Here is a 19,326-nt window from a genome sequence, read left to right as displayed (position 1 = left end):
CAAAATTCTACCATGCGAGTTCCAGCATTATTTCTGTCACCAAGGCCAAATTTTCCAACTACCGGTGATTCTTCTTTGTTTCCAACTTTTGCTTTCCAGTCACCAGTGATAATTAACACATCCTGATTGCAAGTCCAGGGAATTTCAGACTGCAGAAGTTGATAAAAATCTTCAATTTCCTCATCTTTGGCTTTGGTAGTTGATGCATGGTGTTGCTGTTGTTGGTGCCATCAAATCGACCCCCAGTGACAGAGCAGAACTATGCCATAAGGTTTTCTTGGCTAAGATGCTTTAAGAAGCAGATAACCATGTTTTTCTCCCACAGAGCTGCTGGGGGAATTCTAACCACCAGCCTTTCAGTTAGCAGTCGAGTGCTTAACCATTTGTGCTATTGAGGCTTCTTAGATACCCTCTGCTAAACATTAAAGGAAATTCATGCTCAAAATAAGGAGCCCTAGTGGTGCAATGAGTTAAGTATCCAACTGCTAACCTAAAGGTTGGCATTGCAAACCCACTTACCCAGCCATTCTGTGCAAGAAAGACCTGGTGAACTGCTTCCATAAAGATTATAACCTCCATCCCTGCCACCATGGCCACTTTGTTCATGAGCCCACTGAGCAATGACAGGAGTAGCTGGGGAAAAAAGATGGCTGGTTTCCACTGAATGTGTCATCCTATCCACCTGATTGTTAAAGTCCTCCTCTGCCGAGGTCACGTTTTGGTGGGCATTCACATGAGACACAAGTATCTTTACTCCTTTGGCCTAGTCAGAGAGATCTATCCACATACCTCTTCCCCATACATCCTTGTCACCAATTTTCCAATCATGCTCCTTCCAAGTCCTAGACCATCTGGCCAAGCCATTAGCCATAGCCCATGAATCTGTATACAATTGCACATCTGGTCATTTCTTATTCCATGCAAAGTGAACAGCCATATGCATGGCTTGAAGTTCTGCCCATTGGGAGGATTTCCCTTCACTATTGTCCTTCAAGGATGTCCCAGAAAAGGGCTGCAATGCTGCTGCCGTCCACTTTTGAGTGGTGCCTGCGTATCACGCAGAACCATCTGTAAACCAGGCATGAGTTTTCTCTTCCTCAGTCAACTGATCATAAGGAACTCCCCATGAGGCCATAGATGCAGACTGGGAGAGGGAAGGTAATGTGACTGGAGTGGAGACCATAGGCATTTTGGCCACTTTCTCATGCAACTTACCTTCAGGTCCTGCTCAAACCCAATCTCTGATATAGTACTTCCATTTAATGCTGGAGTGTTGCTCTGCACATCCAACTTTATGACTCTGTGGGTCAGACACCACCAGTTCATGATGGCCAGCTCAGGCCTCATGGTGACTTGGTGGCCCATGGTTAGGCATTCAGTCTCTACTAAAGCCCAATAACAAGCTAAAAGTTGTTTCTCAAAAGAAGAGTAGTTATCTGCAGAGGATGGCAGGGCTTTGCTCCAAAATCCCAATGGTCTGTATTGTGATTCAACAATAGGGACCTGCCAAAGATTCCAAACAGGATCTCTATCTACAACAGACTTCAAGCATCATTGGATCAGCCAGATCATATGATCCAAGTGGCAGAGCAGCCTGCACAGTGGCCTGAACCTGTTGCAGAGCCTTCTGTTATTCTGGGCCCCATTCAAAGGTAGCAGCTTTCCAAGTCACTTGATAAATAGGCCACAGCAACACACCCAAATGAGGGACATGTTGCCTCCAAAATCCAAAGTGGCCCACCAGATGTTGTGCCTCCTTTTTAGTTGTGGGGGAAGCCAAATACAATGACTTATCCTTCACTTTAGTAGGAATATCTCGACATGCCCTACACCATTGGACCCCTAGAAATTTCACTGAGGTGGAAGGTGTCTGAATTTTTATTGGGTTAATTTCCCAACCTCTGGCATGCATATGTCTCACCAATAAGTCTAGAATCATTGATTCTTCCTTACTAGGTCCAATCAGCATAACGTCATCAATATAATGGACCAGTGTGATGTCTTGTGGAAGGGAAAGGCAATCAAAATCTCTATGGACTAAATTATGACATAGTGCTGGGGAGCTGATATACCCTTGAGGAAGCACTGTGAAAGTATACTGTTGGCCTTGCCAGCTGAAGGCAAACTGCTTCTGATGATTCTTTGAAATTGGTATCGAGAAAAAGGCATTGGCCAGATCAATAGTTGCACACCAAGTACCAGGAGATGTACTAATTTGCTCAAGCAATGAAACCACATCAGGTACAGCAGCTGCAATTGGAGTCACCACTTGATTAAGTTTACGATAATCTACTGTCATTCTCCAGGATCCATGTTTTTTTGCACAGGCCAAAGAGGTGAATTAAATGGGGATGTGGTGGGAATCGCCACCCCTGCATCCTTCAAGTCCTTGATGGTGGCAATAATCTCTGCAACTCCTCCAGGTATGTGGTATTGCTTTTGGTTTACTATTTTTGTAGGTAGAGGCAATTCTAATGGCTTCCACTGGCTTTTCCTACCACAATGCCTCTTACTCCACATGTCAGGGATCCAGTGTGGGAATTCTGCCAATTGCTCAGTGTATCTATTCCAATTATGTATTCTGGAACTGGAGAAATCACTACAGGATAGGTTCAGGGACTCATTGGACCCACTGTGAGACACACCTTAGCTAAGACTCCATCAAAACTTGACCTCCCTATGCCCCCACTCTGACTGGTGGACCTCAATGATGCTTTGGGTCTCCTGGAATTAGTGTCAGTTCAGAACCAGTGTTCAGGAATCCCCATAAAGTCTGATTATTTCCTTTTCCTCAATGAACAGTCACTCTCATAAAAGGTCTCAGATCCCTTTGGGGAAGGCTGGGAGAAAGATTGACATTATCAATTTTTGGCAATGTAGTGGGGTCATTCCTCAAAGGGACCCAGCCTCCCCTTCATTCAAGAGGTTGTGGGTCTGTAAACTGACTCAAGTCTGGGAATTGATTGAGAGGCTGTGACTCAGTATTCTGGCAATTCAATCTAGACTGCTGTTCAGTGATTTAGAATTCTTCTGTCTATACAGATCAAGTAAATATTTAGTGGGTTTGCCATGTATTTCACTACTAGGAACACCATGTGCAAGTAGCCAATGCCATAATTCCACATGAGTCAGACTATTCTGATTACTGTTCCAACTCTGCTGTCCATTATGGTAACCATGCTCGCCTTGCCTTTGTTGATTAACTGCTGCCACTTGGCTCCTACTACCATGGGGTCCAGGAGCTCTGGTAGCATAGTGCTTAAAGCACTTGACTGCTAACCAGAAGCCTGGTGGTTCAAACCCACCAGCCACTCCTCGGAAGGAAGATGGGGCAATCTATTTCCATAGTGATACTGCCTCGGAAACCCAAGGAGGGGTCACTATGAGTCAGGTCTGACTTGATGGCACATAACAACAACAACCACCACCACCACCAGGTCCAATCAGCCCCATTGTAGTTAAGTGTCTTAGTTCAATTAGGGAAGTTCCCACTGTCAAATCAGTTTACATAAAATGGCAATCATAGCAGTCTTCAAGGATTCTGGGGCTCCCTTTCAATGGATCAGCTGCTCAAAAGATTTACATCTGATCCCATCATGGCAACAACCCACATCACAATTGCTTAAACCACACAGAATTGTGGTCCAGCCAAGTTGACACACAGGTTCAACTATCACAGCATATATACACCTCCCTCATTGCTTTAAAAGCTCCATACTCCTCAAATTTATTTAACCAGTCTCCTGTTAATGTCCATTTAGGCTAAGTCCAGTTTTTGTGATTTGAACAAAACCACAGAGGAGACGGAAACAAACAAACAAGAACAACAACAAGAAAAAGCAAAACAAAGAAACCTTTGGCTGCATACTTATTTGGGGTAGGGTAAATTACTAACAATGGGGTTAACAGATAAAAGGTTGATTGCATTTGAAATACAGTCAAATTGCACCCCCAAAATGTTGTATAAATTTATAAACCCACTAACAGTATATTTTAAAAAACATACTAGTTTCTCACACCTTGGACAACACTGGTTTTATCAAACTATTCTTGCCAACTGGATAGGTGAAAAGTCATATTTTTCTGTATTGAGGTTAGAAAGTGGTTCATGTATTTTATGTGACATATGTATTTTTTTATCCTATGAACTATTAGGGAAACTAATCTTTGGCTTGTCAAATGCATTGCAAATATTTTTCTCATTTTGATTCCCATTTAACTCTTTTTTTTAATCTATGTACTGTATGTGGTTGTTTTACTTTTGCCATATCCAAAACCCATTGTTGTCAAGTCATTCCTACTCATAGTTACCCGATAAGATGGAGTGGAACTACCCTATATGGCTTCCAAGGCTGTAATCTTTTACGAAAGCAGACTGCCACATCTTTCTCTCATGGAGTGGCTACTGGGTTTGAACCACCGACTTTTCAATTAGCAATCAAGCAATTAATCACTGCACCACTGGGGCTCAATCTTTTTTCCATATGTTGTGTTGTTGTTGTTATGTGCCATTAAGCTGAAGTCAACTCATAGCGACCCCTCCTTGGGTTTCTGAGGCAGTATCACTACGGAAGTAGATTGCCCCATCCTCCTTCTGAGGAGTGGCTGGTGGGTTTGAACCGCCAACCTTCTGGTTAGTAGTCAAGTGCCTTAGGCACTATGGTACCAGAGCTCCCAATAGTTTTAAATTTCAACATTATAAAATGTCTTCATTTTCTTGTCCTGTTTAAAACGGCCATCATATCCCAAAAGTACAAATACATCCACCCTTTTATTCCTTTTCAAGTCCCTAGGTGGTGCCAACAATTAGCACATTTGACTGCTAATCAAAGGTTGGTGGTTCCCCCAGAGGTAAGCGGGAAGAAACTCATGGAGATTTACTTCTGAAAAAGGAGCTACTGGAGACCCTCTGGAACACAGTTCTACTCAGACACACATGGGGTTTCCATGAGATGGAGTCAATTCAAAGGTGACTAGTTACTGTTTTTTTTCCTTCTAATATGTTTTTAGTTTCTTTTTTCTTTTCAATGTTTACATCTTTGATCCAATGAGAATGGTTTCTAGTGTAAGAAATGAGATCGTAATCCAGCTTTATTTTTTGCACAGTGAGTTATATCATAATCCCAAATACACAAATACTGCAACTGATTAATCCATCTTTCTCTCACTAGTTTGAAATGTCATATAAATTCACGTATAGGTCTACTCATTTTTTAACTAACTCCTCCTCTGTCTCTACCATTACTGCTTTCTCTCTCCCTCTCTCTCTCTCTTTTTTTTTTTTTTTTTTTGCTATTTCTACATGGTTATTTGTCCAGATGAAGTCTAGTATCATTTGTTCAAGTTCTAAAAAATACATGGAAACACATATTCATATATTTAGATATTGGTGCATAAATCAGAGTGCCTTCACTCATCTGTCAGTTTGTTGTACTGTGGTGGCTTGCATGTTGCTGTGAGGCTGGAGGCTTTGTCACTGGTATTTCAAATATTAGCAGGGTTACCCATGGTAGACAGGATCAAGCAGAGCTTCCAGACTAAGATAGACTGGGAAGAAGGACAGAGCTATCCACTTCTGAAAAAAAATGGTAACTGAACATCTTGTGAATAGCAGTGAAACACTGTCTGATATACTATTGGAAAACTTTATGAAGAGCCATGAAACATTGTCCAATACAGTGCTGGATATGAGCACTCAAAATACGGGGACTCAAAATATGGCTGGGGAAGAGCTGTCTCCTCAAAGTAGAGTCAGCCTTAATGATGTGGATGGAGTAAAACTTTTGGGACTTTCATCTGCTGATGGAGCACAACTCAAAATGGGAAGAAACAGCTGTAAACATTCATTAATAATCAGAACATATTGTACTAAGCATGAATCTAGGAAAATTCAAAGTTGTCAAAAATGAAATGGAATACATAAAGATCGATATCCTAGGCACTAGTGAGCTGAAATGGACTAGTACTGCCCACTTTGAATCAGACAATCATATGGTCTACTATGCTGGGAATGAAGAGGAATGGTGTTGCATTCATTGTCAAAAAGAACGCTTCAGGATCTATCCTGAAGTACAATGCTGTCAGTGATAGGATAATATTCATACACCTACAAGGAAGACCAGTTAATACTACTATTATTCAAATTTATAGACCAACTACTAAAACCAAAGATGAAGAGAAGATTTTTACCAATTTCTGCAGTCTGAAATTGACCAAACATGCAATCAAGATGTATTGATTATATCATTGGTGATTGGAATATGAAAGTTGGAAGCCAAGAAGAATCATCAGTAGTTGGAAAATATGGATTTGGTGATAGAAATGACACTGGAAATCACTTGATAGAATTTTGCAAGACCAACGATTTATTCATTGAAAATACATTTTTCAACAACATAAACAGCAGCTATACTCATGGACCTTGCCAGATGGAATACACAGGAATAAGATCCACCACATCTGTGGAAAGAGGTGATGCAGAAGCTCAACATCATTGGTCAAAGGAAGGCCAGGAGCTCACTGTGGAACAGACCATCAATTGCTCATATGCAAGTGGAAGTGGAAGCTGAAGAGAATTCAAACAAGTCCATGAGAGCTGAAATACAACCTTGATTAAACCCCATCTGAAATTAGAGACCATGTGAAGAATAGATTTGACATGTTGAACACCAGTGACCAAAGACCAGATAAGTTGTGAGATGACATCAAGAATATCCTACATGAAGAAAGCAAAAGGTCATTTAAAAGACAGGAAAGGAAGACAAGACCAAAATGGATGTCAGAAGAGACTCTCAAACTTGCTCCTGAACAAAGATTAGCTAAAGCAAATGGAAGCAGTGATGAAATAAAAGAGCTGAACAGAAGATTTCAAATGGCAGCTCAAGAAGACAAAGTGAAGTATGATAAGGAAATGCACAAAGAGTTGGATTTAGAAAACCAACAGAGAAGAACACAGGTGGCATTTCTCAAGCTGAAAGAACTGAAGAAAAAAATCCAGCCTTGAGCTGCAATTTTGAAGGACTCTATTGGCAAAATATTGAATGATGCAGGAAACATCAGAAAAAGATGGAAGGAATACAGAGTCACCATACCAAAAAGAATTGGCTGATGTTCAACTATTTCAAGAGGTACCGTATGATTAAGAACCAATGGTATTGAAAGAAGAAGTTCAAGCTGCACTGAAGGAATTGGTGAAAAACAAGGCTCCAGGAATTGAAATAATACCCATTGAGATGTTTCACAAACAAATGCAGCACTGGAGGCACTTTATGACAAGAAATTGGCATTTATGCCAAGAAATTTGGAAGACAGCTACCTGACCAACTGATTGGAAGAGACTGGTATTTGTGCCTACTCCAAAGTGATCCAACAGAATGTGTAAATTATCAAACCATATCATTAACATCACACTCAAGTAAAATCTTGCTGAAGATAATTCAAAAAGGGTTGCAGCAGTATATTGACAGGGAACTTCCAGAATTCAGAAGAGGAAGAAGAGTACGGGATATTATTGCTGATGTCAGATGGATCTTGGCTGAAAGCAAAGCATACCAGAAAGATGTTTACTTGTGTTTTATTGACTATGTAAAGGCATTCGACAGTGCAGATCATAACAAATTAAGGATAATACTGCTAACAATAAGAATTCCAAAGCACTCCTGTGCACAGGAGGAACCTGTACATAGACCAAGAGACTGTTATTCAAGTAGAACAAGGGGACACTGAATGGTTTAAAATCGGGAAAGGTGTGCATCAGGGATGTATCCTTTCATTATACTTATTCAACATTCAATCTGTATGCTGAGCAAATAATCTAAGACACTGGACTATATGAAGAAGAACTTGGCATCAGGATTGGGGGAAGACTCATTAACAACCTGCGATAAGCAGACGACACAACCTTGCTTGCTGAAAGTAAAGATGACTTGAAGCATTTACTGATGAAAAGCAAAGACTGCAGTCTTCAGTACGGATTACACCTCAATATAAAGAAAACAAAACTCTTCACCACTGGACCAATAAGCAATATCATGATAAATGGAGAAGAGATTGAAATAGTCAGGGATTTCATTTTACTTGGATTCACAATCAATACCCATGGAAGCAGCAGTCAAGAAATCAGGTGTCCTATAGGCAAATGAGAATACACCCATGACCATAATACATAGGTTTGGCAGATGATATTCCTACATATGTATTTGTATATGTTATTAAAAAAAAATGTCCATATGCAGTGTAAACATAACAGGAGGCAAAATTAGGATAAGTTCTTAGCCATAAATAAGCACTTGAGGGAATAGGTCACTGGGCCTGCAGGCTGGGGACCGTGGTCACAATGGACATCAAACTCAATTGGCACAACATGGTACACAAAAATATTGTTCTACATCTTACTTCAGTGAGTAGCAACTGGGGTCTTGAAAGGTTGTAAGTAGCCACCTAGGTGGCAACTATTGGTGTCTCCTCATCTGGAGAAAAAAAGAGTAGAGAAAATCAAAGACACATGGAAACAGTTAGTCCAAAGGACTAATGGACCATGAGAACCTCAACCTATGTGATCCAGAGACCAGAACTAGATGATGCCCAGCTACCAACACCAACTATTCAGAAAGGGATCAAAATTAGAGACCATGTATAAAGTAGGAGAAGAATGTGGAACAAAACTCAAAATTATTTAAAAAAAAAAAAAAAAACAGGCTTATTGGTCTAATAAAGACTGCTAAAATCCCCAAGACTCTGGCCCTGATTCACCCTTCAGGCCCAGAATTGATCTCACTCCTGTGGCTTAACTCTCAGCCAAACAATAGACAGGCCTATGAGCTGAACACCTGCACCAGGGAGATGCACTCCTTAAAACAATCAACTATTGGAGATCAGAAGGGCAGCATCTGCACAGGGAGAAAAATGTAGGGAGGCACAAATGCATAGCCAAGAAAGACACAGGGAGGAAATGGGAAGTGAGATGTTACACCGTGGGGAATGTAACCAGTGTCACAAACCAAAACGTGTATATGAACTGTTGAATGTAAAACAAATCAGCTTTGTAATATTTCACCCAAATCACAATAAAAAGTTAAAAAGAAAGAAAGAACAAAATCAGATATTGTACTGCATTAGGCAAATCTGTTGCAAGGGACCCCTTTGAAGTGTTAAAAAGCAAAGATGTCACTTTGAAGATTAACGTGTGCCTAATCCAAGCCACGGTATTTTCAATCACCTTATGTATGTGTGAAAGCCGGACAATGAACAAGGAAGACCAAAAAAACAGCTGATGCCTTTAAATTGTGCTCTTGGCAAAGAATACTGAAAATGCCATGGACTGCCAGAAGAATGACCAAATCTGTCCTGGAAGAAGTCTAGCTAGAATGCTCATCGGAAGTGAGATGGCCAGACTTCGTCTCACCTACTTTGGTCATGTTGTCAGAAGGGACCAATCACTGGAGAAAGATGCCAGGTTTGGTAAAGTGGAGGGTCAGCGAAAAGGGGGTTGACTTTCAATAAAATGGATTGACACATGGCGGTGGGCTTGAGCATAGCAGAGCAAGGATTGTGAGGATGATGCAGGACCAGGAAGAGTTTCGTTCTGTTGCACAGAACGTTGTGTGAGTCAGAGCCCACTTGACAGCACCTAACAACAACAAATCAGAATGGCATGAATTAGAGACTATTTTAGGGAGTACTGATATCTTTACTATACTGAGTATTCGGATCCGACTCCATGGCAGGGAGTTTGGTTTTGGTTTTATACCGGGAAATAGTATGCATTTCCATTTTCACTTTTTTTAAAAAAGTAACTTTTCTTAGAGGTTTTTTTTTTTCTTTCTATATGTATGGCACATTTTTGCATTTTAAAGATTATTCTTAGGTATATTAGCTATTATGTCTCTATTAATGCTGTAATGTTTTCCGATCGTAAAAGTGTACCAAATTGTTCCATGCATAAAGAAAAGCAATTAATTTTTAGTTCATTAATTTTATAACTAGTCACTTTAATAGCTTCTCTTTTTGTTTCTAGTTGTTTTTCTACTGATTTTCTAGGCACAAAAACACATTAATTTCAAACAGTGCAAATCTTACCTCATCCTTGCCAAAAATTTATAGTGGTTTTTTTTTTTTTCCTTTCTCTTGTCTAAGTACATTATTTCTAAATAATATTAAAAAATGGTAGTGATTGTGAACATCTTCAATTGTTCCTGATTCTAACAGAAATGTTTCTTGTATTATCACTGGTAAACATGACCTTGGCTTTTTCTTTGAAATTATTCTTATATATCCATACTATATATTTATAATACTTCTTTTTTGTAAGCCAATTTTCTTAATAATCTAGTGCTGCTGTAACAGAAATACCATAAATGGATGGCTTTAACAAACAGAAGTTTATTTTTTTCACAGTTGAGGAGACCAGAAGTCCAAATCCAGAGTGTCAGGTTTCTCTCTCTTGGCTGCGAGGGAAGGGCTTTGTCTCTACAGCTTCCTGATTCCTTGGAGATCTCCGTGTGGCTTGGCATCAATCCTCCTCATTTCTGCTCTGCTCTACTCACTTGTTTCATCACTTTTATATGTCAAAACAAATTGTTTCAAGATACACCCTACACTAATGCTGCCTCATTAACATAAAAAAAATTCCCAAATGGAATTATAACCACAGGCACAGAAGTTAGGATTTACAACATATATTTTGAGGGCACACAATTCTATTCATAACATTCTACCCTTTGCCCCCCAAAATTGATGGCCTTACTACATGCAAAAGGAGTTCTGATAGCATAGTGCCTAAGGCACTTGACTGCTAACCAGAAGGCTGGCGGTTCAAACCCGTCAGCCACTTCTCAGAAGAAAGGCTGGGCAATCTACTTCCATAGTGATACTGCCTCAGCAACCCATGGAGGGGTCACTATGAGTCAGGGCCAACTCAACGGCACATAACAACAACAACAACGCTACGTGCAGAACACATTCACCCCATCACATCATTCCAAAAGTCTCAAATCAACTCCAAGTCTAAAATCTCATCTTCTGAATCATCTAAATCAAATATTGGTAAGAAGTTACACATATTCCATCCTGGGACAAAATTCCTTTTCATTTGTGAGCCTGTAAAATCTAGAATACAAGTTATCTGCTTCTAAAATACAATGGTAGAATAGGCATAAGGTAGACATTTTCATTACAAATGGGGGAAATTGGAGGGAAAAAGGGATAATGGGCACCAGTCAAGTTCAAAACCCAGTAGAACAATTTACATTAGTTCTCAAAGCTTGAAAATAATCCTCTGTTCTCCAGGACCATATGGGCAATGCCCTGCCCTCCAGATTCTGGGCTTTGACCACACTCTCTGAATTCTGGATGGCTTCAGCTCTGCCTTCTAGGCCCATTGGAATAACAACTCTGCTCCCTCAGCTTTGGGTGGCCCCTCCTACCCCTTTTGAGTGGTGACTCCACTCTCTTGGTCCCAGTGGGACCCATTCTTTTGCCCCTTGCATATGGCAGCCTCAACCCCTCAGCATTGGGGGGCAGCTCCATCCCCCTAGCACATTTTACTCACAGCCCTGCATTCTGGAACTGAAGATACAACTCTTTGAAACCTAGGAGCCTGTGGTCCCACCCTTTGAGATCCAGAAGATTGTGGCCCCACCCTTTGAAATCAAGAATGTCTTACTTCCAATATTCCTTCCAACAGTTCTGCTGATCTCCAAGCTGCTCCTGGAATGGTTCTTTTCTTTTCTTGGAGGACAACAGATGTAGTTCCTTTGGCCTGTCTATAGAATTTCAAGAGGCAGAGAGCATTCTCTCCTTTCATTCTTTCTCTGTACTGTTGAGTCTAAGCTGATGGGTTTTCTGCTGTGGTAGTTGGTTAGACCCATCAGTCACAGGCTTAATCTCTTTGTTTTTCACTGATTCTCCTTCCATCCTCCTCTCATACAGGCTTAATCTCTTTAACAAAAAATTGTGTAGCCACGTTGAACATTTTAGTATACTTGCCCTGAATTTGTAAAACAGAATTTTCCAAATCTTTAAGTTTTGTTTTCATTTTGCACAGTTCATTTTAAGTCCATCTCTTTCCTCTCACATTTTACTATAAGTAGCAAGGAGAAACCACACAGCCCCTTTAAGATCTGGCTTAGAAATCTCACCAGCCAAATATCCAAGTTTATCCCTTACAAATTTTGCCTTCCACCAAACATGTTAACATAATTCAGACAAGTTCTCTGCCACTGCATAAAAAGAATGCCCCTTCCTCCATTGTCCAATCATATGTTCATCATTTTCTCTTAAAGCCTCACAAGAAGCACATTTAACATTGGCATTTCTAGCAACATTCTGTTGCTGGTGCCATGAGTGTTCTCAAAGAAGGTAGAGACTTTCTCAATAGCTCTCCTCACTTCCTTCTGAACCCTCACCAGAACTGCCTTTGACATCCTTTACTATTAGCCTTTTACTATTAGTCACCTTAATAGTAAGCCTCCACCTATTACCGAAACTGCCTCCACATTTAGGTACCTGATGGACCAGCACCTCATTCTCAGTACCAAATTCTGTCTTAGTTATCTAGGGCTGATATAACAGAAATACCACAAGTGGATGCCTTTAACAAATAGAAATTTATTTTGTCACCATTTAGGAGGCTAGAAGTCTGAATTCGGGGTGCTTGCTCCAGGGGAAGGCTCTCTTTCTCTCTCCCTCTCCCTCCCCCCCCCCCCCCCCCCCCCAGGAAGGTCCTTGTCTCTTTGAGCTTCTGCTCCTGGGAGATCTTCATGTGTTTTGACATTTTTCTTCTCCCATCTCTGCTTCTGTTTCTTGCTTGTTTAATCTCTTTTATATCTCAAGAGATTGCCTCAAGATACACCCTACACTAATCCTGAACAAAGACAACTCATTCCCAAATGGGATTATAAACATGGGCATAGAGGTTAGGATTTACAATTCATATTTTTGGGACACACAATTCAATCCATAGCACCACGGAACTGTCAATGACATATATTCCTGTTCTACTATGGGACTGTGTGTGTGTGTGTGTGTGAGAGAGAGAGATTTGGGTAAAAGTTTACAGAGCAAATTCATTTTCCATACAGCAGCTCACATATACTTTGTCTCATGACATTGACTGCAATTTCCCACAATGCAACAGCTCCCCTCCCACTTTCTTCCCATAGTTACCTCTTCCCTGTGTCCTTCCCTCCCGTGCACTCCTTCCCCACAAGCTGTCTCCCTGTGCATACACAGCCCTTCTATTCTCCCACGATTGATCACTCCAAGGAGTGTATCTACCTAATGTAAATGTTCAGCTCATATGTCGGTCTTTTGCTTGGCTGGAGGTACTGTGGGTACTTTTTTTAAAACAAAACAAAATAAAATAAATACCTGTGTAACTGTGTCAAATATCTTTTTAGCATGTCTTGAGATATGAATGAAGGAGTTCTAGTGGTGCAGTGATTAAGGCATTTGGCTGTGAACCAAAAGGTCAATGGTTCAAACTCACCAGCTGCTCCACGCAAGAAAAACAAGGCAGTCTACTTCCATAAAGATTCACAGCCTTGAAAACCCAATGTGGGCTGCTAGGAGATTTGATAGTATAGTGCCTAAGGCACTTGACTGCTAACCAGAAGGCTGGTGGTTCAAACCCACCAGCCACTCCTTGGAAGGAAAGTTGGGCAATTAGTGATACTGCCTCAGAAACCCAAGGAGGGGTCACTATGAGTCGGGTCTGACTCAACGGCACATAACAACATCAACTCTGTAAAGATTTACTGCCTCAAAAACCCAGTGGGGGTCACTATGAGTTGGAATTGACTCAATGGCAGTGGATTTGGTTTGATTCATACATAAAATAATTCTAGAATTTTCTCTGTTTTGGTGCTTTCATCATCAGGTTTGGGAAACAATTTCATGATGGCTCCCTAATTTGAAAGGTTCTTCTTTATGTTTTAAAAAGTTTAAACAGTACCAGGATAATCTGATCCTTGAAGGTTTAAAATAATTCATCTGTGAAACTCTAGATTTGGTGCTTCAGGGAAGATGGCTTTTCCCTCAGTTTTTCAATTTCTCAGAGTTACTGGTCTGTGCCAGTACGTTATGTTTACCTTGAAGCCATTCACGTTATCCTCGTTTTCACATTTCTTGCCCTAGAGTTTTGCAAAGAACTCTTTAATGATTCTGCTAAATCTGTGGTTTATTTCTCCCTTTCCTTATTTCTAGTTTTATATATTTCTGCATTGTCACTTCCATGTCTCAGTTAGATTAACAAGTATTTTATCTATTGTTTTTCATTTGTTTATTAAAATAATTCCACTCTGGAATTTAATAGTCTTATAATGTTTTACCTTGCTTATTTCTTTATACATTCATTAGGTTTATTTATTGTGGTGATGTTTGGTTGTTGGTTTTTTTTTTTTTTGTCATTTTGTTTCTGTTTTTTATGAACTTCTTTGAATTGAATATTTTATTGATACTCTTAATTAGTGATATAATTCAGAGCTGTGGGTTTTCCTCTGGACAATGCTTTAGCCATAGCTCTTAGCTTTTGAACTATAGGGCTTTCATTATCCTAAACATTCTTTCTAGACATTCTGCAACTTTAATCCTGATTTATTTATGACCTAAGAGTTGTTGTTTTTTTTTTTTTTTTAAAAAGGAATTTTTAATTTACCAGCTATTGGAGGAGGTATGTATTCTATTTTAGTTATTATGCCCAGTTTCTTTGCTTTGTAATCACAGAATATATTAATGCTATTTCCACCTTTTAGACTCTAGCCATGTTCTTCATGTTCTTCATGCCTAATGGATAATCAAAGTCTGTAAATATTCAATCAAACCAAAACCAAACTTACTGCCATTGAGTCAATTCAGAATCATAACAACACTCATTGGGTTTCTAAGGCAGTAAATCTTTACAGAATTAGATTGCCCCATCTTCCTTCAGCAGAGTAGCTAGTGGGTTTGAACTGCCAACCTTCTGGTTAGCAGTCAAATGCCTTAGGCACTATGCCACCAGAGCACCTTAAATGTTCAATAGGCACTTAAAAAAAAAAAAAAAAAAAAGATGTATTGTCTGTTATCAGGTTGTCGTTGTTGTTATATGCCGTGGAGTCTGCCCGACTCACAGCAACCGCTCCTTGGGTTTCCAAGGCAGTATCACTACAGAAGTAGATTGCCCAACCTTCCTTCCGAGGAGTGGCTGGTGGGTTTGAACCACCAGCCTCCTGGTTAGCAGTCAAGTGCCTTAGGCACTATGCTACCAGAGCTCCTAAGGTTATCAGGTTAGAGAAACAGATTTGTCAGTTGCTGACGAGTGGTTTCAAACTCATGGCGACCCCATATGTTACATAGTAGAACTGTTGTTTTCTCTGCTGTGATCTTAATGGAAAAAGATCACAGGGCCTATTCTTCCACAGTATCACTAGGTGGATTCAAACCACCAACCTTCAGGTTAGCAGTTAAGCACAAACTGCTTGTGCCACATGGGGGTCAGAAGCTGATAGAGCTATAGAATGAATTCTGTTAACTATATCTTTTACATCCTCTATAAATCTCTACTTATTTTTTTGGTCCACCTGACAGTGAGCTACCTGTGCTGACAAATAAAATTAGACTCCAGCTGCTAGATTTTCTGTTGATTTTGCCTTCAATTTCATGGAGCTTATTTTATGACTCTTGGTCATAAAGATTTATGCTATTTGGTGTATAAAGATTAATGGCAGTTATATTTTCATTGTATCTTGTATTCTTTCTCATTATGAGGAGTTCCTGGGAGGTGCAAATGGTTAATGTACTTGGCTGCTAACCAAAAATTTGGAAGTTCAAGTCCATCAATAGGCATCTCTGAAGGCTTGATGACCTACTGTAGAAAAATCCATTCTTGAAAACCTTACTGAGCACAGTTTTATTGTGACACACATGGGTCACCATGAGTTAGGATTGACTCCATAGCAAGTGTTTTAGTGGGGTGTTTTTCCTCATTATGAAGTGACTTTTCTGATTTTTTAAATTTACTTTCCATAAAAGCCTTGTCGGTGACTAATATTGTGACCGAGCTTTCTTTTTGTTAGCATCTGTCTGTATGCCTTCTTTTGTTCACTTTTAACCTTTATGGGTCATTCTTATCAGTAACTACCTCATGTATAGAGCAGGTAGCCAGGTTTTGTTTTTTGGACCCAATAGGGGAAATTTTTCTTTTTATAGGAGAAAATTACAATCTTGCATTTATTGGCATAACAGATAAGTTTAATCATAATCCAGTTACTTTATTACAGGACGTTCCTGGGTTACAAACGTCCAGCTTATATACAGCCAGCCCATAATTAAGAACCCATCCCTGTAAAGTCTTTATGTTAAAAATTCAAAGTACATATAATTGTTTGTAATAACAAAAGGGTGCTACTTTGTAACACACATCAAAACATTTTATATGTTAAAGTTGTTTTAGTATATCTGGAAGTATTTCTTTAATAATTTGTATGCCTAGAAATGTAGACTGTATACTCTATACTAAGGCTAGCAGTTCAAACCCACCAGCCACTCCTTGGAAGGAAGATGGGCCATCTATTTCTGTAGTGATACTGCCTCGGAAACCCAAGGAGGGGTTGCTATGAGTCGGGGCCCACTCGATGGCACATAACAACATACTCTATACTAAGACAAACATTTGACTAAGTGTTGTTGGATCTGAACTGTACCTAACCGTTCTGACTGAAGCACAGATTCGACTTAAAGACAGACTTAGGAATGGAACTCATTTATAATGTAGGAACTGTCTATGGATGATGTTATGTGTATTATGTCTGTAAAGACTAGCCCGCAGAGTTCCCAAAATTGCATATAGAATTTTAAATATACATACATTCACTTTTGAGGGAAGAGACCCCAAAGCAGTTAAGGACTACTGCCTTAAGTTTTTTTCTATATGAAAAACTCCCAATTCCTTCAGTTGCTTCCTTGCTGATGGAAGACCCAGATTCTTGTCCCCCTGGAATCTTCCTATTGACTCACCTACTTTGTCATTAAGGGGCTCTGGTGGTGTAGTAGTTAAGCCATTTGGCTGCTAACCAAAAAGTTGGCGGTTCACACCCACCAGCCATTGGACATAAGTTCCTTGAGAACATATGACAAATCCTGAAATCCTATAAATCACAGCTCATTGGAAATACTTGGTCTTAGAAGATTCAAGACTCATGTATCGTCTGCTTTGTCTGCCTCTGGCTCCACTGAGGCAGACTTGCTTTCTTCTCCTCACTTCCTAGTTTCTTAGTGTTGCTACAACAGAAATAACACATGTAGGTAGTTTTAAAGAGTAGCAATTTATTTTCTCACAGTTCGGGAGGTTAGAAGTCCAGATTCAGGGCACTGGCTTTCAGGGAAGGTGTGCTTTCTGTTCGCTCTGGAGGCAAATCCTCATCTCAGCTTCTCTAGCCCCGGTTTTCTTCGGTTCCTTGGAGGTCTCCATGGGGCGTTTATCATTCTCCCATTTGTGCCTCCTTGCTTCTTTCTCTGTCTAATCTGCTGTTTGCATATCTCAAAAACTCATTAGGTTTAAGGCACACCCTGCGTGGATATGGCCTCATCAACATAACAAAGAAACCCTTATTCCCAAATGGGATGGTATTCACAGGATCCCAACATGGTTTTTTTTTTTTTTTTGGGGGGGGGGGGACACCATTTAATTCATAGCACTTACCCACAGGTTCTGTAACTGAACACAATGAAGCTTTCTTCATCAGTTCTCTCAATGAAGGTCACACAGGTGTGCTTCTCCCAGTGTCTCATGGCCTGCTTAAAAATGGCTCTCTGGCTTCCTGAAACGACAGGGCACATGCTCTCATCTCTTCATTCCTGTGTCTTTAAGCTCCTCAGATGCTTTAAGGTATGCTTGTTATATGATCAAAAATCTGTTGTTCTGATGGCCCATAAAAGTAATGCACCAGGAATAAGGATGTCTCCTACTAAGAACGTAGTGCGCTGTTGTCGCTGGGTGCGTCAAGCTGGTTCTGATTCGTAGCGACCCCATAAGACAGAGTAGACTGCTCCACGGGGTCTGCTTGGCTGTGATCTTTACAGAAACAGAGCGCCAGGTCTTTCACCTGCTGCTAAGTGGGTTCAATCCACCGACCTTTCCTTCGGTTACCAGCCAAGAGCTTAAAACTGCGTAAGTTTTCAGCATTGTCAAAGCCTGGAAACCAAGACATTTATGGATTGGATGGGAGGGGAAAACAGATTTTCAAAATAGCCTGGGCTTCTCAACTTTTCCCTTGTATTGAAAGTATTTTTTCTAAACATTAAAAAAAATAATAATAAAGGCTTACCTAGTTTTTTCAATTCTGAAATTGTTGGCTTTTGAAGTATAAGGTAAGTCACCTCCCCAGCAATGCCTCCCACCCTTCATTTCATTTCATAACTGTAGGGGATGCTTCTATGTACTAAAAAATTCTATTTGCTTGTACATCTCGGCTACTCTTGCATGTTGTTTATGTGTCTTCTAGGGGAACGTTGAACCCAATTTTCTACAAACCCTTTAAAAACAGGTTAATTCCTCACTTTCCCTGAACCTATCTCCAAAGTTCCTTGATTAGAAATTTGTTGAATCAAATAAATTATCTGGGAGCAGGAATAAGGGAGTTGTAAACTTCAGGATGATGGCTATGCAAAAATCAATAAGCATTCACTTTAAGATCAATCAAGCTGGCAGAAAGAACTCTATTACAATATTTACTAGAGAGCAAATAATAGATCTAGAAAAATAGTTGTTTGGGAAGTACAAAGGATTTGGGGGGAGAGTCCAAGTTCTGGAATTACTTCACAGCAGTCATGGAGGTTCCCACCATAATCTGGAAGATGTTAGTTTGATGACATATTGTTTATAGAATAAAGAGTAACCTAGCTGACCATTTTTTGTTTTATATCTTGAGACTTTTGATTCAAATTGTTCATGGCCCAATCTCTCATCAAACAGCAACCAAGCATAGTAGAATTGCACTATAAGGTTTCCAAGCCTGTCAATCTTATGGAAGCAGACTGCCTCGTCTTTCTCCCAAAGAGTAGTTGGTGGGTTTGAACTGCCAACCTTTTGTTTTGCAGCCAAATGTTTTAATCACTATGCCACCAGAGCTCCTCAAGTTTGATGAAGGTAACATAGATCTTTGGTCAGGAAAACATACCAGATGCTGAAAGAACACAATTAGGATACCAAAGAACAAAAGTTAGCAGGTGTTTATAATTCCTACATGTCAATTCTTTGTGCACACATCTTTCTCTCCTATTATGTTGAGAGTCTTGGGGGCAAGGTGAAGTCTTAGCCATGTCTTTATCACTAGCACCTAACTGAGTGTC

General features: G+C 40.0%; 1 protein-coding gene across 1 annotated transcript in view; it reads right to left on the bottom strand.

Moving 5' to 3' along the window:
• The window catches only part of TLL2 (tolloid like 2), a 174,878-nt gene that overhangs the window by 56,328 nt on the left and 99,224 nt on the right, over nucleotides 1-19,326 (bottom strand). Inside the window, exon 5 of the mRNA XM_007940052.2 lies at nucleotides 17,678-17,795. Within this exon, the coding sequence (XP_007938243.1) occupies nucleotides 17,678-17,795 (118 nt within the window). The remainder of the gene's footprint in view (nucleotides 1-17,677; nucleotides 17,796-19,326) is intronic.

Source organism: Orycteropus afer, unplaced genomic scaffold (genome assembly GCF_000298275.1).
Source record: "Orycteropus afer afer isolate SDZICR_OR568_19922 unplaced genomic scaffold, OryAfe1.0 scaffold00064, whole genome shotgun sequence".
NCBI classification, from domain to species: Eukaryota; Metazoa; Chordata; class Mammalia; order Tubulidentata; family Orycteropodidae; genus Orycteropus; species Orycteropus afer.
This window is presented reverse-complemented; position numbering and strand designations above follow the sequence as displayed.